Source organism: Brassica napus, chromosome C9 (genome assembly GCF_020379485.1).
Source record: "Brassica napus cultivar Da-Ae chromosome C9, Da-Ae, whole genome shotgun sequence".
NCBI lineage: Eukaryota > Viridiplantae > Streptophyta > Magnoliopsida > Brassicales > Brassicaceae > Brassica > Brassica napus.
The window spans coordinates 59,119,086-59,141,839 of NC_063452.1; the positions used below are offsets into that span (position 1 = coordinate 59,119,086).

Here is a 22,754-nt window from a genome sequence, read left to right on the forward strand (position 1 = left end):
AACCATGTCAAGGCATAGCGTATTAGAAATTTAGAACATTGCTTGGACTAAATCCATGGGCCACGGCCATATCCTATCTTGCTGCTTGAAAATTAGATATTGGGTTAGTTGGATGCTAAGAGTATCGAACCTTTCCCACAAGGCCTGCAATTTATATAATGGCCAGTTTGGTATTGAGTTGGTACGGTGTTAGGCCTTAAACAGGCCCATTTTCTTAGCCAAAACATACAAAGAAGCAACATAGCTACGTCAAAAAAAACAAGTCACCTGGCAATATATAGCAAGTAATAATAGGATGAAAAATAATGCTTATAAATATATGGAACACATCTTTCTCATGCGTTAATGTTACTCGCAGCCCCAGAAGATACATCAATAAAAACATCAATCAGGGGCATGCATACTCCTACTGAATTAGATACTCATTTGTTCTTGATAGATCATTCGACAAATCGCACAAAAAAGGCCTTAAGGAGATATAAATAATCAAAACCACCCACCAAAAAAAAGAGGGAAGAAGACAATTGAAGGTGTTGAGTTAAAAGAAGAAAGGGTGGGCAGTTGTTTTTATTGAGAATAATATATGGTGTTAAAAATAAATAAAATGGAGAAAATATTATAGGAATATATATATGATAATTAAGAAAGAGTCCTACCATAATGAAGGACCATGAGATGATCAGAGGTAGATGAGTTTGGAAGCAAAGTAATAAGGTTTTGTGAAACAGAAGAATTGTCTCTGCTTCCTCTCCAGATTGTATCTCTCACGTGTTGTAGTGTCAACACTGGCTCCAGTTCTTGCCCTCTGCATCTTATCTCTACCTGCTTTTCATTTTACAAAATATAAAATCATAATATTATTAGTCCTATTAAACACAGTAAAAATTAACTAGGTGGTTTAGAGTTATTCACACAAAAACATGGACCAAAGCTAAAAACAATTAACACTGAAGCATCTACAGTTTCTAGGTATATATGAGTATGTTACTATTTGATGTAATGAGATCATTGCATCGTAGAGGTGACGGAGGGAGAGTGATGGAAAATGCGACGTGTCAAAGTGGCTACGCAATGCCGTAATTATGTCATCTCTACTTTACTTCTAAGAGATTCCTGTTTTTTCTAACACGATTGCTTTTAAAGAAGAGCAACACCAACAATGACTCCACCACTTATTTCACATATAATAAGTAAAAAGAAAACTGTGCAACATATATTCACGATATAATGAATTAACTTGATTATAGATTTGAAATTTGAATGGTACCCACGATGTCCAAAATCTCAATCATTTCGTGTCCCTACCCTTTTTCTACCCGTAAATCGTAATGCATTTTTCAATGACTTTTCGAAATAGACTTTAATGTTATGCCGTAGTGATGAGTATTCAACTCATGGTAAATAATATTTTATGAGTCCATTTCAGGTTAAATTCTAGAAGTTTGTGTTCCAATTGAATATCCACGTGTACACAAAAGCAAATTAAACGTTATAGAAACTATTAATCTATCTCTAGATTCAACATATGTTTTCAAACGTGTAAACCATCCTAACCCATTCCCCTGCTCTTCTTATACTTAATAGCTTTATTTTTTTACAATATTTTGGTATCTAACTGAAATTACGTTCTAAAAGGATAAAGTAGGAGTAGATAAACTGAATAACTGATGAATTCTTTTATATGCTGAGAAGTATCAGAGTTTTCTAAATTGAAGACACGATACCCCACGAGAGAATTACCATCATCTCATGCACGTCTTCTGTTTACGTTTTGATGTCAAGTTTGCAACCCAGAAGCATCTAAGTCACAAGTTTATGTTTTTAGTGGGAATAGACACTAATTTCATTGTAATATAGTTGACGCTGATACGTTCAATTAGATAACTAATAAGATACCAAATGGAACGGTTGGGATAAATTACTATAGTATCTGGTTAGCATATGAAAATAGTGTTCTATCTCACATACCTAATAATACTAATGCAAAATTGAATATAAAAATAGGGACCATAGAAGTCGTAGTCGGATATATGCATATATACTAAAATGTTCTGCATGCATCGCATCACTAACTTAAAAGGACATCATGTTCATGGCTCCTTATCTACCCTTTAGTGCCATTTTGTTCCTTTTTTTTTAAATGCAATTTTCTTTCAGCAAATTGCAATGATTCTGTTGTTGAGGGCGACTTCATGCATTGCTTTTCCCCCACGTAAAATACATTATTTATCAATATATGCTTATATATAAATTGCTTACCAGCTTGTCAAGTTAAAAACATTTACTAGCCTGCAAAATCGCATTGGCATCTATATATTCTACAATATATTGTACCTAGATTTTGGAGTCAAAGCGATTATTTGTGAGACGTGCCTTTTAGATTTACATGTTCAAGTTTGTATTGTCAGTCTCTCGTGAGCTTATATTTACACTCTTTGAAGTCTGCTTATAGTTAAAACTGATAACATCTCGACAGAGACTACATTGTGCTAGATTATGCTATTTATAACGAAATGTAAGATAAATTAGGATTGTGTATATATATGATCCTCCAATATATAATAAGAAAGTGCAGCACTTATGAGTATGATTGATGGAGAAAAAGGTCTTTTAAACACCAAATTTATTAGGGGTTTTGTGAAGAAAGGGTCCTACACGAGACACTAACAAGGATAGCTAAACCAAGGGAAGAGAAATATATCGCTGGTGTTGCTGAGCCACTTCTAACATAAGCATGACGGTTTGTCTAAGCCTCAGTTTATTCTATGTTTTTATTTTGCTTGTATATGGAAACAAGTATTTTTGAAAGCCGTATTTCTAGGCATCTGCTCTAACATTTTGAAAGATCATCAAAAGTTTTTTTTTCTTTTCACGATGTTTTAACCTATATGAAAGATAGAAGAGGCGAACTACAGTAAAACCTCTATAAATTAATAATGTTGGAACTTTGAAATTTTATTAATTTATAGAGATATTAATTTACAAAAGTTTCCTTATTTAGATTTCTTATTTTAAGATATATTTATTTTAAGATAAGGAAAATATTTGATTTTAGTGTATAGACATTAATTTTTATTTTTTGAAATTTGACATTTATATTAACTTTATTATATTATTTGGTGTATATAATATATATTTCATAGAACTTAAATATGGTTTTGGATATAATATTACTAAAACTCATCCAAAAATATATTAAGTGTTAAGAAAATATAAAAATAATTTCATTGTAAATATAAAACAAACAATATTATAATAGGTTCTTACTTATATAAAATATGTATAAATATAAATTATTAATTTATAATTTTAGTGGAAATAATTTATAATTTTAGTGGGACCGTATATTTACATAAAATTTTCTAAAAAAATATTATATTATTATTTTATCGATTTGTGTTAAATTTTAAACCAGCCCAAATTGGAACTGACAAAATTTATTAATTTATAGAGATTATTAATTTATCGAGTATTAATTTATAGAGGTTCTATAGTCTACGTACAAATTAAATTTCATGATATATAAACTGAATGTAACCGACATTCTAACCAAAAAGCTTCTATCAAGGCTCACCAAGAAAACAAATATGATCTAGTTTCTGAAGATAATTTGTATTTGTTGTTTTCGTATAAAATACAAATGCCATTGTATATTCTGGTTATCTAACAATTCAGAAAACAAAAATGACAAACTAGTGTCTTACCCAAAAAAAGGCTGAAATAACCTTTAGATTACTTTTAGTACATATTAGAATAAATAAAAAAATAAGTAATTGTCATTTGAGAATATTTATTTTATGGAATGAGACCGAGTTGAGAAAAGAATCATGTGGAGCAACGGAAATTTGAAATTTTTGGTATACTTTTCGCTTTCAAAACTTTTTTTTTTTTTTGGATCAAATCTTTTTGTTTTCTTATTACGTCGAAAAAGTCAAAGGAGACTTAAAAGAGGGAAAAAATGGAAGAACAATGCCACCACGAAGTCAGATTATGGCTGCCTAATCATTACAGGCAGATTTATTATACACTCTTGATACCATGCCCTACCCAACTCTATTATGTAAATATTTCACAAACATATATGAATGCACATAATTGCAATTTCAATGAATGATTCTATCAAAACAAAATCTCTAACTATTGATGACATCTGGACGCAGCCCTATTTTTGGGTGAAAAATATTTAAAAAAATTTGACTAAAATTTAAAAATAATATCTATATTTATGTTTTACATATTATATTTTCATATTCTTACACATATTAAACTTATGTCGTAAATATCTTTAATCATAATACGGATATGAGCCTATACTTTAGGAGAATACCCGGAGAGAGAGTCTATCCGTGAGCTGCACCTCCCCTTGTGGATTAGTCTGGGCCTCTCCATTAGCCTGAGATACCCCAGATCAATCAAAAAAAATATATATATATATATATCTTTAATCATTTTTAAAATATGATATATTATTATTAAATTATTATAATTTATAAATACATACACACAAAAAAAATTAATTTTTTTTTCAAAACATCTACTTTTTATAGAAGGGAATGAGTAGTCTTTAGATTTATATATATATTTTTTCTGAAAGTACACAAGCCACTGAACTAAACTATATATTTCTTTAGATCTATATTACCAAACTGATATGACGACTAATGTTCTCCCGTTAGAAAAAAAAAAAAGACTAATGTTCTCCTTTTGCTATTTGTATATATGCGCACAAAAATGTTATTTTATCATCAAATAACAGTTTCCATCTGCCGTATAAACTATTTTTAATTAACATAAATCATTTGAACAAATATTGACTTTTATGTTGTTATCGTTTTCTATAATTTAGGAGAAATGGGCAAGAAATAAACAGATTGTCAATGAAAACTTAATTATTTGATCAAGATATGGACACAACAAATATAATTTTATATTGATTCTCTCGTCCTCTTTGTCATACTTCAAGAATCATGTCATGGCTTAATGCAATAAGACAGAAAAACTAGTGATTTGATCAAAAAAAAACATTGAGTTGACCTAAATATTATAGTTTATTTCATCTCCGTCCAGATTAATTATAGCTTCTAAAGAATGTTTCAGGAAAACATGCTTACAACAACCCGATGTATTTTATATTCCAAACAATCAAAGGTCGTCATCTCAATTAAATTGTCTTTTCCTGTTTTAAAGATTTTTTATTCCAAACAAGCTGTGTGCATTTATAAGTACTTTCCTATGCAATGTTCGATATATAAGTGCATGGATCAACGCAGGCTAACAAATTCTTCTTAAAATTAAGATAAACCTACGTATACGGTTGGATATATGTATGTTTATCTAAACGTCTCATGCAATCTCGTAGACTCGTACGGCGTCCAAAAGAAAAAAAAAAGATTCATCTGTGTGTGACTTTCAAATTTGTTGTAGGGAAAATAGATAAAAAGAGAAAAAGAGCTCACGTTACTTAGCATTTGCACCCAAAAAGGGCTCACGTATCAAAAGCAATAATTCATCTTTTGCTAATTATCAAAAGACCATTAATGACGTTCCATGCACATTAAGTTTTTAAACATTGATTTATCATTTAGCAAAAAAAAAACATTGAATTATATCACCTCGCACGGAAAAGAAGTGTCCATCTTTGTAATTATGCGTTGACAAGAAAAATGTAATTATTAATCAGGAATCATAAAAGTTATAGCGGATCATGGGTAAGCGAGCGCATAAATGCACACAATCAATGATTAAATTTGCACGAGAAGCATCGTACGTAATACTAGTAGGGATTGATTCTATTTTTCACCAAAAAATAAACGGAAAGGACACTTTTTGTTTCATGAATTCGACTCGTAAGGTTTCAAAGTCAGCATGCATATGATAATTGATAGGAACTTACTTTACTGTATCCATCATTCGAGATAATAACTAGCTATGGAAGAAGCGTGCGATATAGCTATAGTCGCAGTTATACGTGTATTTTTTTGCCAAGTATATATGCGTATGTATATATATATGTACGTATGTGACATGCATAACTTGATTATAACCCGAGTATTTCTAAACGATGCGGTATGATGTCATATCAGTACCTATCCAAACTAGATAAAACTAAACTAAATGTTTTGGTTACTATCTCTAGTGGCTATAAATTAGTATTATTTTGGTTACTATCTCTCAAACTAGATAATAACATACGTCAATAAATGTTTTCCGCTGCATCTAAAAACGATGTTTTCCGCTGCATCTAAAAACGGTAAACCAGAACTTATATAAATGTTTTGTAGATTTGATTTAAGACTACACTATCCTAGAGTTTTTAGGAACCATACAATTAGCTATAGAAAAGTAATTCATATATAGTAAAAGGAGAAACTTAATTTTATACCGATAACACGTTTTGTTTTCGGATGTTTGGGTTTCTAGTTTCCAAAAGGTAGGTAGAAAAGCTTGATATGTAGTTTTGAAATGTACTCGAAACACTTAACACAGAATATTTTTACAAAGGAATCGGTTTCTAAAAAAAAATTTGTATAATTAAGTAGGTTGGTAGATGGATGGATTGTCATATAATGTATAAAGAAATAAAGGGTGCACTCATCTCTAATGAGAATTTTGTACGTCGAACACAGTAGGCACTAATTAACTAATGGCTCCGTTAATCAATTACCCCTAAACTATAAAAAGGAGCAAGTAAGACAAACTCGAAAAGGTTGAGAATCAATTTATGGATAGTAAGCATATAAAAACAAAGAAATAACAAAACAGCGCTTATACCTAGCAACGACATCTACCTGTGACCTAATTAACATGGAGACACTTTTGTGGCAATATAGTTCCGACGTTGTTGTCATGTTTCTCACACCAACTCCCATGAATGTACCCTCTCCACGATTTTCTTTTTTTTTCTTTTTCTTTTAGTAATATGTTTCTGTTTTATCGTACTATTTCTCATCATCTTAATATGCTTTAAAAGTATGTAAGGTTTTAGATTTTTGTTTTATTTTTTGAAAGCAACTAAGGAGATTGTAATTACGGCAAGCAACGTGTACATGGAATCTAGAACAATAAAGATAAAGAAAGTGAAATTAAAGAGTTAATGAGATTAGTAAAAAACCTGGGTTTCGTGCTCCAATCTCAACTTGTTCACCAAATATTTCATCAATATTCGAACAGTCATCTTCCCGTCCCTACAAAATCCAAGAACACCAAAATTAATTAGCCATAAACTTTTGATAAAATTGACGTCGTTTTATCTGTCATTCTTATGGTAGTAAATACTCAGAGAATGGTAGAATCTTTATATACACTTACTTGATTCTCAAGCAGCTCTTGGGTATCTGAGGCAAGAATGGTTCTCTTGTCCTAAGACGTTCACCAAAACAAAGCCGCTAATTAGTACTTTAACAAATAATTGTAATCAAGAAATTATGGACCTTATAGAACAAAGTCTCTAGGAAGTTAATATTTAGCACTTACTGGTTTTGAGAAGCTTGAAGGAGGAACCAAATGCCGGAATGGGGTCGCCTGGGAGGATCAATGACTCGAAAACTCGAGCTTGGACCAGCCACCACATCCGGATTATTATTATTATTATTGCTGTTCCCTATTAACTGGTGCTGAAAACTGGAGCGACCAAAGTAAGGTCCTATGAATGGCATCATCAAAGAGGTAGATGACGATGGTGGTTGCGTTAGGTTTTGTGGGACAAAAGGCGTTCTAAACGCAGCAGCCGCCCAAGAACCAATCGTCTCCTGATCAGCCCTGGTAGGGAACATTAATGGATTAATCATCATCCCTCCTGGTTCATGCTGATGATGAAAGATAGATGACATTAATGGAACACCAACTCTTTCTTCTCTATTTGAACCGCCAGAGTAAAGGTTAAGCTCTAGAAAAGAGTCTCTCCCAGCCGTTTGATTGGTTTGATGTTTATTGTCAAGATCCGGTTTAACATCATCCTCGTGGCCTGTGCTTAACCGGAGCCATCCTTCTTGTCTCATCTCATGATCTTCGGCTTCATTCTTGGTATTATTATTATTATTGTTATTGCTCTTGTTGTTGTTGTTGTTGTCGTGGTCGTCCTTGGAACTTAACCTAGAAGTAGTACTTCTCGGTTCTTCTTGATCGGCCATGAAACTAAAATCTCTCCTACAAACTTGGTAATGATCAGATCCTAAGCGAATGTCTTTCTTGCTGTTGTTGTTGTCGTCCTCAGAGAAAGAAGAGAAGTGATGAGCTTTTTGTAATAACCTCATAAAAGCAAAACTATTGGAAACCCCACATGAATGAAGAAGCCTTGTTGAGAAGGATGATTCAGCATCAACAACCATGGCAGAGTCCTGTGAGTCGGAGAGGAGCGAGACAAAGAGTTACTGATGATCTCAACATGAGGGGAGACGGAGGAGAGAATATATAATAAATTAGGGTTCTTAGATGGAGACGGAAGATCAAGAACTCGAGGAATGGTCAGGACCGGAGAAGCTATGGAGCTCTCTGGAGAGAGAGAGAGAGACTATATGTGTTTTAATGATGAGAGAGGACTAGAGAAACAATAAATTCTGAAAATCTCACTTTCTATCAATTCTCGTTGTTTGGAATCTTGTGTGAATGAAATTGATGCAGAGAAGAGAGAGAGAGAGAGATGCTAATCTTGTAATTATACAGAGTAAGACCATGATTAACCCGGGTTCTTAGGGTGGAGCTTCGGTTAAGAACCACTTCTTAGCTTTTAACTAAGAAAAGCTAAGAATCGGCTCTTAAATAAAAGATATAAGAGTCGGTTCTTAGTCGAAAAATGTAAAAAGGAAACAAAAAAACAAAAATAATATCAAATCATAAATTAAGAATCTCAAGAATCTCAAATTAAGAGCTCTGCTTAATCATGATCTAATGGGCACTAGTTATATGGAAAGCTTCTTATGCGGTCAATCTCAGTACATATACATTATTTTGGTGTCATTTACTCTAATACACACGTATTTTCTTTTTTTCCTTCACCACATATACATAAGCATTAAACAAAAAAAATGAACGATGATTATCAGAATTCAGTTTCTTTTTGTCTTTTCAAACGTGTAAAGTACGGAATACTTAGAGATAAAATCGTAATTCAACGATTTGAATAATGCGTTCGAATTTTCAACAACTCTTTTGGTTAATATTTATAAAGTTTTTAGTTTCAAACAAAAATATTTATAAAGTTTTTAGTGAGTTAAGAATAGATTAAAAATTTATATAAACTATTTGTCTTATTTTAAAGGCAATATTAAAATAATCAAGTTATATATAGACAAGAATTTTATGAAGATATTTTCTAACTCTTTTACCCATAACTTTGTCAATTCATAATATGAATATTGTTTTGAAGATATTTCTATTTACAGTCGCTCCCAATTGCTTATAATTATTCCAAGAACATGATAGATTGGTTCACAGTTTTCCATATTACTTCTTCACAATGACTTACAAACATACACATAGAAAAATGGGGATATTGGTATATTGAACCTAGCTAGCTGCATGGAGGACTCAATCCACGATAATATAAAACAATCTAATCAACTAAAACCAGCATATTACCTGCGTCATCAGGCCAACCAACGTTTTGAGATATTTCTCACACCTATTCAACGTACAAAAGATATTAATACTACAAGAGAAGAATTATAGTGGTATATTCCTCAATTAATGTATATTATCATTACAACTAATAACCTTTTAACGAGCATATATCATGCGAGACACAAAATACAGATTATATCACGTATATACAACAGACTTCATATGTTTACTCATGCATATACTTACTCGACACCATTTTATAACTTCGAATTTCTTACATATTATTGGCTGTCCCAAAAGAAAAAAAAAATTTATTATTAGTCCAAACTTGTCGTATTCGTCATACATGATTCAGCAGATGCAAAACCTTTCTCGATCTCGCATGATAATATGTACTCACACTAATTCAGTAGTTCTATCGTCGCTTATTCAGATTAAACAACCCATATCAAATACCTCTTATTATATCTTTTTACCAAAATTACTAGTATATAATATTACTCTTAAAAATTTACATATGTAGTTCTATTCTAAAATACTCCTTATGTTCCTTAAAGTTATATATTCTAGATTTTTCACACATCTTAATAAAACACATTAAATTTGCATAGTTTTTTGTGTTTATCTTTTTTCCATAATTTTAAGCCAATAAAATTTAACTAGTACAATTAAATTTTTTGAAGTTTGCAATTAGTTAATAAAATATACATTAAAAATATAAAATATAGATCTTTTTGAAACAAATTTTTTCTCTAGAATATGTAATTTTAAGGAACGGATGGAGTATTTCTTAAACATTAAAATAAGAAGTACAACTACTACACAAGTTACAAAACCACAGCTTGAACATTCACAATCACAATTCACAACGTATAACTAAAGAAAGATCAATCCTTTATAAAAAACAAACTAAAGAAATGCCAATCAATATTGTCTATTGTACCTTAGGAATATAAAAGGTGGTGTGACAAATATTCTAACTAGGAAAATATTCTACGAGTTGACCGAGTAAAGTTATAATTAGCATATTATAAGTAAAAAAAAAAATTTGTTTTTTTTTTGTTTATGTGTGTTGTCTTTACTCTTTAAATAGACAAAGAAAGTTGGCCTTTTAAAAAATGTTTTTGGTATATATGTGGGGTTAAATAAAAACTGGGATTTTCAGTAAAGCCAGAAAACGAGAAGAGTGGAGTGCGAGGCATGATGACATTAGACCTGTCAAAGTTCAATTATTAAGATATGAAGTGTTTTAATAATCCCAAGAATGGTAGTTAATTGTTCCTAAACGAAACTAGGAATATTTAAGTCAGAGATTAAAAAATACCCCAAAAACGCTTGAAGGAAATTTGGCATGCACCGAAAATGATGATGTTTCGGTTAAAAGCTCATTTCCCCAGATCATACAGCAAAACCCACAGACCCTGTGATGCTTGTTTCTCATCAAATTGTACTTCTACTAAGAACCATGTGCTCCCCAACAATTTTATGTTAGTACGTTTCTATTAGAATAGGAAAAATTAGTTGATCGCAATCTACTCAGAGTTATTTCTTGTTGATATATACTGCAACATTGTTGAACTTAAGTGGCTAGAAAATGCTCAGTGTTCGGGATATTGTTTCAGAAGAGAAGTCACTAATATATCGATGTCGGTACAAAAGTGAAGAAAGACTTCAGGTTATTCTGAAGATGGATTATGTTTTTTACTATTCATAAATATATCAAAACCAACAGGAATCATAGCTAAAGTTAAACCCAAATTAAGGTCACTAACCCATATAAATACGGTAATTACTCACGACTCGTAATAAAAACAAATGAAAGTGTTTACAAGAGAAGAAAGCATGAAGCTAGGAAAACGAAAACAAAATTGATTGAAAATGTATCGTTGTCACGCTGACTAACTAAGACAACTGGTCCGGCCGGAGACCCATATATATTACATTCAGATGGGTATAAGTAATACATTAATTGGATTCTGATACCATGTTAGGTTCAAATTTATTATGGATTTCCAATTTGATAAAATAATTGACCCTAACTTTTTATATATTCTCACCGTTTCACAAAGATAGACTTTTTAATATTTTCACACATTAAAAAACACATTAAATGACTATAATAAATATATTATTTTCTGTAATTTTCAATTTTCAATACTTTTAACTAATAATAATTTAATAAAATCAATTAATTTTTTTGAAGTTTACAATTTTATCATAGAAACACACAAAAAGTACATCTTTATGAAACAAACTTTTTTTCTAAAAAGTCTATTTTAATGAAACGGAGAGAATATTATTTATGTCTCAGTTTAATTTCCGATGTGGAGTTTATATTTTCACATAAAGACTTAACAGTCTTTTACACCCCAGTTTACTTTGAATATTTCCGTTCTTGCAAGTTTTTTTTTTTTTTTTTTTTTTTTGCTTTGAATATTTCCGTTCTTGCAAGTTTGCACTTTCAATCATTCTATTTTGCTGAAGTCATGTCACACAGTTACGTTACCATGAGTCTTACGAATAGTTTTTTTCTTTCTTAAAGATACATTTAAATGTCAACAGTAATCTGTGCATGGTCAATAAACAAGAGTGTACTACATCAAGAACACATACATACATGCACAGGGGGAGATAGTCAGCTTTGGGTGGAAAAGAGGAAGTGAAAAGATTCAGAGGCGTGGCCTATAGCTAGTGACATTGCATAGGGCATGAAATGACTTAGGCTTTGAATCAACCGCAAAAAGTTCTATCCCTTTTGTCTTTCAGAAAAAAACTTATACCTGATACCAATTTTTTTGTTTCTTACAATACCAAAAGTAGAATTATGTAATTTTTTTTGAGCTAGGGTGAGTACATAAATTATATTGAGTACATAAACAATAACATTTGCTTCAATCTAACTTTTGTATGGTTTGTTTATAAATTGCTTGGGGTGAGTTCGTAAACAATAACTTTCGAACGTAAAAGATATTGCTCTATTTTTTTCTAATGCGAATATTTTGTTGTTTAATGTATAAATATGGGCATGCATATTGGAAGAAAGGTGCCTTTAGGCAGGCCTATCGGGACAAGTAAATACTGAGGCATATAGTGAAGTGAGTGGGAAGAGTTATCATTCCGATGTTGTAAAAGAAACATAACTTTCTCTCTCTTTCTGCATTGCATGTCCCCTTTATCTACAACCACCTCTTCCTCTTCACGTCTTAACGAATATTCTCCTTTACAAATTTTATACATTGATACACTGATTCATGTGCATATATATAGAATATTATCATCATCTCTCTCGTTCAATGGTCAAATCAAATTTCTGCATCACCTTCTCTTTCTCTTGATTCCAAGTATTTTCTTGTTCTTTTGAGTTGCGGCCCACGCGGGATTCTCGTTTTTCTATTCATGTAGACATAAACAAACTCTACTAAACCAAGTATTCAATTTCTGGCATAAACTATAGCTAATTGCACTATTTTCTTTTTCTTTTTTGTTCAAAGCTAGCTAATTGCACTATTTTCTATTTCTATCTTGTTATTACATATATGCTGAGCCTGACATACAAACACATCCTCTATATAATAAAGCACAAGTCACATGACCAATTAAATCATCAGATTATGCCACTTAATTACTGTTTATCAAAATTAAGAAAAAATCATTTAAAACAAAATAATGTTGAGAAAAAAATGTAACTACCCACCATATGTTTTCTTCATCCATGATTTATTTTCCATACTCCTATAGACAAACAAATAATAAAACTCCCCATCGAAAACAGAATATGAGTGTGGTCTATACTCCTTCAATTTAAAAACCCTAATTCAAAATAACACAAATCTTTCTTTCTAAAATCCTCAGTTTGTCATCCAAAACCACCTCGATCTCACGATCTCTAAACCGTTTCGGCTTAAACTCACGATGAACTTCACCTTTCCTAGCTCTCCCTAGCCTCTCTTGGGTCATTTATTAAAGCTGTTTATCTGATTCATAGATTTTAATTAAGTAGTTGCATTTGGTAAAGGTTTAGACACATCTCTTCCATCGTCTATATGTTGACATGAAGAATTAAACAAAGGGAAGTAGTGGAGGAAGTGGGAGAAGTAGCCATATCACTTACCAAATGGGGAGGAATGGGGAGGAGTGGCTAGTCCACTACTAGTTAGTGGAGGAAGTGGGAGGAGTGGTCATATCACTTACCAAATGGGGAGGAGTGGCTAGTCCACTACTAGTTATTTATTCTTCCACCATTGAGTGTTTATTGCTTTTGTTTCCTTTAAATACACCATGTATGTTACACAATTAAACACACAATTCAATACAAACATTTCTTTCATTCTCTCAATCTCACAAATTCTCTCATTCTCTTAAATTCTCAAATTTCTCTTCTCTCTCAAATACTTACGGTTACTTCACTCCTTTTTTTACTTTGTTCGTGTGCTTCATCACGGTTAAAACACTTAGAAGCTCTCATAATCCCAAAAATTATCATGGTATCAGAGCAGCAACAATCTTGAAACCTTTCTAAATTCCGCAAAATCAAAACTCTGTTTCTAGTTCTTAAACTCTACCTCTGACCAAGTAAATCCCCAAGATGGAGAACAACAACAACAATAACAACAACCGCATCAGCATACCTGTGACCCTGAAGGGGATTAACTACCTCTTGTGGGCCAGGATGGTGAAGATTGCCCTTGGAGGAAGGGTTTGTGGAGTCATGTCTCAGCAGAAGCAGCTACAAAACAAACCACCCAAGGAGAAGATGGACAGGAGATTGTGGTAGCTACTGATGAAGACAAATGGGCTCAGGAAGATCTCATGGTTCTCACAGTGCTCCTTAGCTCCCTAGAACCCGCCATCATGGAGTCTTACTCCTACTGTGAAACTACCAAGCAGCTGTGGGATACACTATACAAAGTGTATGGAAATACCTCCAACCTTACAAGGGTCTTTGAAGTAAAAAGAGCTATCAATACCCTCAACCAAGGAGATATGGAGTTCCAGCCTCACTTTGGCAAGTTCCGGTCTCTTTGGGCAGAGATGGAACTACTCAGACCACATACTACCGACCCCGCCACTCTCTTAACCAGGCGTGAAGAGGACAGAGTGTTTGGACTACTGCTCACGCTTAATCCATCTTATGGGAGCTTAATCAAGCACATCCTGAGAGCTGACAAGTTACCTGACCTGGATGAAGTATGCGCTCAAATTCAGAAGGAAGAAGGCTCTGTGGGCTTATTTGGAGGCAAGGGAGACTTAAACATGGCACATCAAGCTGAACGAGCCGTGTCAAACAAGGCAGCTTACAAGCTAGATGAGAAGAAAAACTTGACCTGCGATCACTGCAAGAAGAAGGGCCACATGAAGGACAAATGCTGGATACTACATCCGCACCTCAAGCCCAACAAATTTAGGGACAACCGCCCTCAATACCAAGATGCAAGAGCCAACTTCTCAACTGATGGTGCTGAGCCAACAACACCAATCACCATGGGTATAAGCAACCTAGGTGTGGGAAGAGCTACTGCCTCCACATCAGGCTATGCCACGCCAAGAGCCAATCTAGATGAGACCATCAAGAAGTCTGACTTAACCGCTCTCATCAAGGCTCTCAAGGAATCTGGTATATCTAAAACTCTTGGTATCTCCCTTAATGCTTCTCACAATGCAAATGGTTCTATGAATAATTTTAAATCGGCTAAGCCCTTAGTTATAGACTCTGGTGCTTCTCATCACATGATAAGTGATTTAGAACTGATTAAGAACATAGAACCGGCTTTAGGAAATGTGATGATAGCAAATGGAGATAAAATTCCAATAAAAGGTGTAGGTGAACTTAGATTGTTTGATAAAGAATCTAAAGCTTTCTATATGCCTACATTTGCCTCAAACCTACTGTCTGTTAAAAAAGTAACTAATGATCTCAATTGTCAAGTTACTTTCACGCCTAACAGTGTATACTTTCAGGATATTGATTCTAGTAAGTTGCTTGGCAAAGGTGTTACCAAGGGAGACTTGTACTTACTTGAGGACACAAGACCTGTATCTCAATTATCGTGTGTGTTTCATTCTGTTTCTGAATTCCCTAAAGATGAAATCTGGCATGCTAGACTAGGACATCCCCATTCTCGTGCCTTGAACATCCTGTTGCCTAGTATTTCTTTTAAAAATGAGTGTGAAGCGTGTATATTAGGAAAACATTGCAGAACTGTGTTTCCTAAATCAAAAACCCAATATGAAAACTGCTTTGATTTGATTCACTCTGATGTGTGGACTGCTCCATGTGTATCTAGAGAACAACATAAATATTTTGTGACATTCATTGATGAAAAATCTAAATACACATGGATCACTTTGTTGCAATCTAAGGATAGGGTGCTAGAAGCATTTAAAAATTTTCAGAACTATATTACTAACCATTTCAATGTTAAGATTAAAATTCTTAGATCAGATAATGGTGGTGAATATACTAGCACAACCTTCAAACAACATCTAGCCTCACATGGAATCATTCAACAAACCAGCTGTCCTTACACACCCCAACAAAATGGTGTGGCTGAAAGAAAGAATAGACACTTGATGGAAGTGGCAAGGAGTATGATGTTCCATACAAATGTACCCAAGCGGTTTTGGGGGGATGCAGTAGTCACAGCCACCTACCTAATCAACCGCACACCTACAAGAGTCCTCTTTGATGCCACCCCATATGAGGTACTAAACAAATCTAGACCATCAATTGATCATTTGCGTGTGTTTGGGTGTGTGTGCTTTGTTTTGATTCCAGGAGAACTAAGAAACAAACTGGAGGCAAAGAGCACAAAGGCAATGTTCATTGGATACTCTACGCACCAAAAGGGGTACAAATGCTATGTACCAGAGACAAGGAGAGTCCTAGTATCCAGAGATGTTAAGTTCATGGAATCCAAGGCCTATTATGATGAGAAGAGTTGGGAGGAACTCAAAGATCTATCTCATTCTGCCTCGGACAGAGCTAACAACCTGAAGATTCTTATGGAAAGACTCGGCATTAACCTAGAAAAGGAACCAGAGAAAGGCCGGGACACTACTCCTTATAAAGAGACCATGGTTCATAACACTGAAGACTCTCATCCTGACCATGAAGGGGGGAATGAAGATCAACCGGCGCAAGCTCAACCTGAAGAAAACCCAGTATTATCTCATGATCAAGATGAGATGGGACAACCAGACACTGAAGCTCAAGAAGGAGAACCAAGCAGCAGTAATGAACCTGAGCAGACACAAGTCCTAAGGAGAAGTACAAGGATCAGAAGACCAGCCTCAGATTGGGTTAAAAATGATTTTGTTTACTACAATGCTCAAGCTGTGGCACATCCAGAAAGTGGATTATGCTCCCTAGCTCACTATCCAGAAGAACATCAAGTCTTTATGAGTTCATTGGACCTGGAATGGATACCAAGAACATATGCAGAAGCTATGGAAGATGATGAATGGAGGAAATCGGTGGATGATGAAATGAGGGCCATGGAGAAGAACAACACCTGGTATGAGACAGAACTTCCAAAAGGGAAGAAAGCCGTGACCAGCAGACTCATACATACCATTAAGTATCTTGCAAATGGGAAGCCAGAAAGAAAGAAGACCAGACTGGTGGCAAGAGGATACACACAAGTGTATGGAGAGGACTATCTAGACACCTTTGCACCAGTGGCCAAGCTTCATACAATCCGGATTCTACTCTCATTAGCAGTGAACCTAGAATGGGACCTTTGGCAAATGGATGTGAAGAATGCTTTCCTGCAAGGAGAACTAGAAGATGAAGTGTATATGAAACCACCTCCGGGGATGGAAGAAATGGTGAAACCAGGGAATGTCCTTAGACTCAGAAAGGCAATCTATGGCTTGAAGCAATCACCAAGAGCTTGGTACCACAAGCTAAGCACTACATTGAATGGAAGGGGATTTGTGAAGTCTCAAGCGGATCACACACTCTTCACTCTCACCAGCAAGCAAGGAATTACGGTAATTCTAGTCTATGTGGATGACATCATCATCACGGGTAGTGACAAGGAGGGGATCAGTTTAACCAAGACATTTCTCAAGGCCGCATTTGACATCAAAGACCTGGGAGAACTGAAGTACTTCCTTGGCATTGAGATGTGCAGATCAAAGGAAGGATTATTCATGTCCCAAAGAAAGTATACCCTAGACATATTAAAGGAGGCAGGAGATCTTGGAGGAAGACATGCCAAGACACCACTTGAAGAAGGTTACAAGGTATTGCGAGAGGGGAGTATGAAGACACTCCATTTGAAGATGTCAAGCAGTATAGACGGATGGTTGGGAAGCTGATCTATCTAACCATCACTCGGCCAGATGTGTGTTTCGCAGTTAATCAAGTGAGCCAGCACATGCAAACTCCCAAGGTTCATCACTGGAACATGGTGGAGAGGATTCTAAGATACTTAAGAGAAGCGCCAGGACAAGGTGTATGGATGGCTTGCAACAAGAACACTGAGGTGATAGGATACTGTGATGCAGATTGGGCTGGAGATAGAGTAGACAGAAGGTCAACCACCGGTTATTGTACATTCATTGGAGGGAATCTTGTCACTTGGAAGAGCAAGAAACAGAAAGTAGTATCTTGTTCAAGCGCAGAAGCAGAGTACAGATCAATGAGGAAGCTAACCAGTGAGCTTATCTGGATAAAGGGGCTTTTAGGCGACTTGGGAATTGAGATCACCTCTCCCATGACCATGCACTGTGACAACCAAGCCGCAATACACATTGCATCCAACTCAGTCTTTCATGAAAGGACAAAGCACATAGAAGTAGACTGCCACAAGGTCAGACAAGCAGTGGAGCAGCAAGTGATTCTCCCATGTTATACAAGAAGTGCGGATCAGCTGGCTGACATCTTCACCAAGGCGGCCAGTAGCAAAGTTTGTGAGTCCATTCTTCCAAGACTTGGACTCATAAACCTTCCATGTCAATGATCTCCTCACCGTGGAGTATTCTACTCTTTTTCCTTTGCTTGGTTTTTATCCCAAGTGGTTTTTCCAAGAAAAGGTTTTAATGAGGGAATACTTCATGGCTTTCCAAGCTTGACACTCACTACTGTCAAGCTTGAGGGGGAGTGTTGACATGAAGAATTAAACAAAGGGAAGTAGTGGAGGAAGTGGGAGAAGTGGCCATATCACTTACCAAATGGGGAGGAGTGGCTAGTCCACTACTAGTTAGTGGAGGAAGTGGGAGGAGTGGCCATATCACTTACCAAATGGGGAGGAGTGACTAGTCCACTACTAGTTATTTATTCTTCCACCATTGAGTGCTTATTGCTTTTGTTTCTTTTAAATACACCATGTATGTTACACAATTAAACACACAATTCAATACAAACATTTCTTTCATTCTCTCAATCTCACAAATTCTCTCATTCTCTTAAATTCTCAAATTTCTCTTTTCTCTCAAATACTTACGGTTACTTCACTCCTTTTTTTACTTTGTTCGTGTGCTTCATCACGGTTAAAACACTTAGAAGCTCTCATAATCCCACAAATTATCACTATACATATCTTCAACTATTTCACCTTTTTTTGCAGGAAACAAATTGAAGATGTCACTGGATTATATTCGCGTTTCCCAACTATATGTTTTGTTTGTGCTTAATCCTCCAGAGTCATTATTATTCCAGTGTATTCATATTCATGATGTGGTTAAGATAGATTTTTTTTGTACGCAAAACGTTTCTAACATATTGTTCATGCATTAATAGAACAGCAGATGAGGATGTTACAAGAAAACAGTAAATGAGCTATCAAAGACCCATGTAATTCTTCTAAGATGGAGCTGCAAAACCACCTTTGAATGGAGTCGCTACTTCCAAGACCAGGTTTCTTGAGTTAATAATATGCCTTTGTGATTATGTAAGTGTCCATAAATCTGGTAAAATTTACCAGATATGTCAATTAAGAACTTTTTTTTGAAACTTAAGAACATATTTCTTTCACAATGCCATTTTGATTAGAGTAATTAACAGATGTTTGATGTTTCAGTCATATCTGATGTATAATGTATCATTTAGATTTAAAAACCACATATTTTCAAACTTACGTATAAAGTAATTTTGATTACTCAAATTATTTTACATTCTTAACTTTTTAGCAGATCTAACTTAATTTTTATGTCTTTAGTTAATCAGTGATAAATGTGTTAATGCTTTTATGCTAGCTAACTTTTTACACGTTAATTATATGTATGTAACTAATTTTATTTGTAGAAAAAATATTTCCGTGCATATGCACGGGCAACACTAGTATATATATATATATATATATATATATACGTTTATGAATAGTGACTATTAGCCCAAATAAGGTAAGAATCAAATTAGATAAAAATAATAATTACAAACTTTCAATAAACAAGGTGGAAGTCATGAAAATGGATTAAAAAACACTGACGCGATATTAAAATAAAATAAAAACTGAAAGCATGCATACATATTTTGTGCTAATTAATAAGATGGCACTTAATAGTAACAACATTGATATAATATATATATACACTGTCATGTCTTCCAAATGTTTTGGGGGGCATGCGACATATATAGCTTTGTTTCTTTCTAAATTGAATTGTCTTTTGTACATACATACTTTTACATACAAATAGTGTGTACATATACAAGTCGAGAGAATATTCGGAAGACATAAAAAGACAAGAAACGAACTAAAAACACAAAACCATAAGCTAAATTTACAATTCGTGGATTGCTGTATCGCATTGAGCCTATCACAGAGACTGTCCTTCCAGGATTGCAATCATGATCATCTGCCACAGCCATCCTATTTTAAAAGAACTCATTTTAAAATGTGCTACATTCTCTTGCTTTAACGGTACACATTATTTTACACTCTCCTCCCAAAAAATGTTAAAAGGCATGTGTATGTAGTAAGCCTTGGTGTTGGTAAATAGGTTTGGGCTGAAACATGAGCTCAACTGAAATTATAAGCCCATTTTAAACCGGAACACGAGTTTATAAATGCTAGCCTTTAAGTTGTTTTCTTGCTTCTAAGAAGGACCACTACAATTAAAGCCTCCTATCGTATGTCACCATTCAAGTTCATCAGCCTTAATCAGTGGCGCATCTAGAAAAAAATTTCATCCGGGGTACATAATAATTTAAACAAAAATTATTAATTAACAATTATTTTACATATGCATTTTTCAATTTAAGTGAATTTTACAATATAGTTTAGGGGATAATTTGTAAATTACTCCATTAATAGTTTGAAATTTGAAAATTACAGCATCTATTTTATTTTTTGAAAACTACACTTTCCTAAATGTGAATTGACATGTTTATCCAGATTAGATTTCAATAATTGAAATATAAATTCGAAATTAATAAGAATAATATTATTATAATTATTTATGTTTAAGATAAATTTTTGTGTTGAGATAAATATCTTATATTACCATTTAAAAGTTTACAATAACAAAGATATTATAACCGAACTTAGGATTATAGTGAAACTTTAATCATGGAAAAAAAATCATCACTTGTTGCTCATGAACAGAGAGGACAGAGAGAGAGAGAGAGAGAGAGAGAGAGAGAGAGAGAGAGAGAGAGAGAGAGAGAGAGAGAGAGAGAGAGAGAGAGAGAGAGAGAGAGAGAGAGAGAGAGAGAGAGAGAGAGAGAGAGAGAGAGAGAGCAATTTTCATAGCAACATATGAAAGTAACATATTTGTAGTCGTTTCTGTTGCTGTTATTAATTTGAATTGGGAGGAAATAAGCAGTGTCTTGTGGAGGAAGCAACATCATGTTTGAAGGATGTTTGGAAAGTTTCCTGCATATACGCTTGATATGCATCTTCATGGTACCATTCTACAAACATTAAAGCAAAAAAGGATAAATAAAGCTGAGAGAAAAAAGAAACCAACTCCTGCAATTCAGAGTCCATCAAGCCGCATAAATGACACTTACGTCGAACTTGAACAGATTCGGAGTTCTTCAAAGGTATAAAACATCCATCTCTCCAGAACTTATGGACCTGTTCAGCCAGTGGCAGAGGCAGTAAATTCTTTTACATGGATCAGTTTGATAACAAATGTGTTTTATATGGGTCAGTAAGCTAATTATTTCAGATTTTTCTTTATGAAATAGAGGGAATTTTTCTTTTCACATGGGTCAAATGACCACCCTGGTTTTGTGCTAGTTTTGCCACTGTGTTCTGCCAATAGCTGGAGCACCTTTCTTTTCTCTTATCTCTTATGGATTCTCATGTTTTACTTTGAATTCTCTTTCGGAAGTTCAGAGAAAAAAAAACAGAAGTTTCCAGACAGTACTTGCCTCCACTCAGCCAAATCACACAGCAAAACCACAACCGTCTTTGCTTCTACTCGCGCGGAGAGAAGGATCAGGTGAAATAGTCACAGTGTTGACGTATAGGGTGTGACCAGAAAGAGTCGACCTAAGCTTACAGTTCGAGACGTTTTACACGGTTTTGTATAGACTAGCGTTAGCGTTGTAATCACTAAGACATTGTACCATAGTTGAAACGTTCTAACTCATTACCCAACCTATCTATACAAAAATCTTTCGGAAACCATCTGAACCATATCTTTAAACTTCAAACCTTCTTTAATGGTAAATAATTTACCTCCTTTTTGTATTCACCATGAATTTCCATGATTCTTTATTCACCTTTCGCTCTCCAAAAACTTCAGTTATATGCAACATGCTAAAAGAAAAATCACTTAAATTAAAATAGAAACTGAAATCTGGTTCATAAATTAACAAACCTCTGAATGAGATCAAAGGAAGAAAAAAAAATTTCAGAAATGAAGAATAAGGAGAAGAAGAAAACGAGACGTTGTCTCGAAGGTTTTTCTTTCAGAAGCATAAAAAGTTTATAAAATATTAAAAAGGATACTATGTGAATATTCTAAAGATTTCTTTTTGAAAAACATCTTATTTTTGTTAAAACCATTACTTTGAGTATAAAATAATTATGATGATAAATAATTAAGAAATATTAAGATTGGACAATTTAGTAAATTTATATATACCAAAGTGTTTTTTTCTAAAAACTTAAAAAATGGTGTAGTTTTCAAATTAATATCTTATCTAAGTGTATTTCTCCAAATTTTTCCTATAGTTTAATAGGGATGTAAACCTCCTATTTCTTTTTGTTTATAAATGTAAATAAAAAAATATAAAAACA

The 22,754-nt window shown here is 33.9% G+C and overlaps 1 protein-coding gene across 4 annotated transcripts; it reads right to left on the reverse strand.

Annotated features, from left to right (window-relative positions):
- Window positions 1–291: 291 nt before the first annotated feature.
- Window positions 292–9,390, reverse strand: LOC106372309 (putative uncharacterized protein DDB_G0289963). 4 transcript variants are annotated; one of them, XM_048769233.1, is made up of 5 exons: window positions 7,474–9,390; window positions 7,309–7,359; window positions 7,112–7,184; window positions 4,328–4,393; window positions 292–822 (listed from the first exon to the last, which is right to left on the reverse strand). In XM_048769233.1, the coding sequence occupies exons 1-5, from the start codon at window positions 8,325–8,327 to the stop codon at window positions 640–642; spliced, it is 1,227 nt and encodes a 408-aa protein (XP_048625190.1). In that variant the 5' UTR covers window positions 8,328–9,390; the 3' UTR covers window positions 292–639. The 4 variants fall into 4 exon arrangements, with proteins under 4 accessions (XP_048625190.1, XP_048625189.1, XP_048625191.1 ...); XM_048769232.1 differs by having other exon boundaries at window positions 292–825; XM_048769234.1 differs by lacking the exon at window positions 4,328–4,393 and having other exon boundaries at window positions 292–825; window positions 7,474–9,388.
- Window positions 9,391–22,754: the final 13,364 nt, after the last annotated feature.

What these genes read in the sequence shown, in the direction of transcription:
- LOC106372309 (XM_048769232.1), bottom strand. Translation starts at nt 8,327, where the DNA reads ATGGTTGTTGATGCTGAATCATCCTTCTCAACAAGGCTTCTTCATTCA. An exon ending in AAGAGCTGCTTGAGAATCAA is followed by an intron (nt 7,185 to 7,308) that starts GTAAGTGTATAT and finishes TGGATTTTGTAG; the next exon opens with GGACGGGAAGATGACTGTTC. An exon ending in GATTGGAGCACGAAACCCAG is followed by an intron (nt 4,394 to 7,111) that starts GTTTTTTACTAA and finishes GGGGTATCTCAG; the next exon opens with GCTAATGGAGAGGCCCAGAC.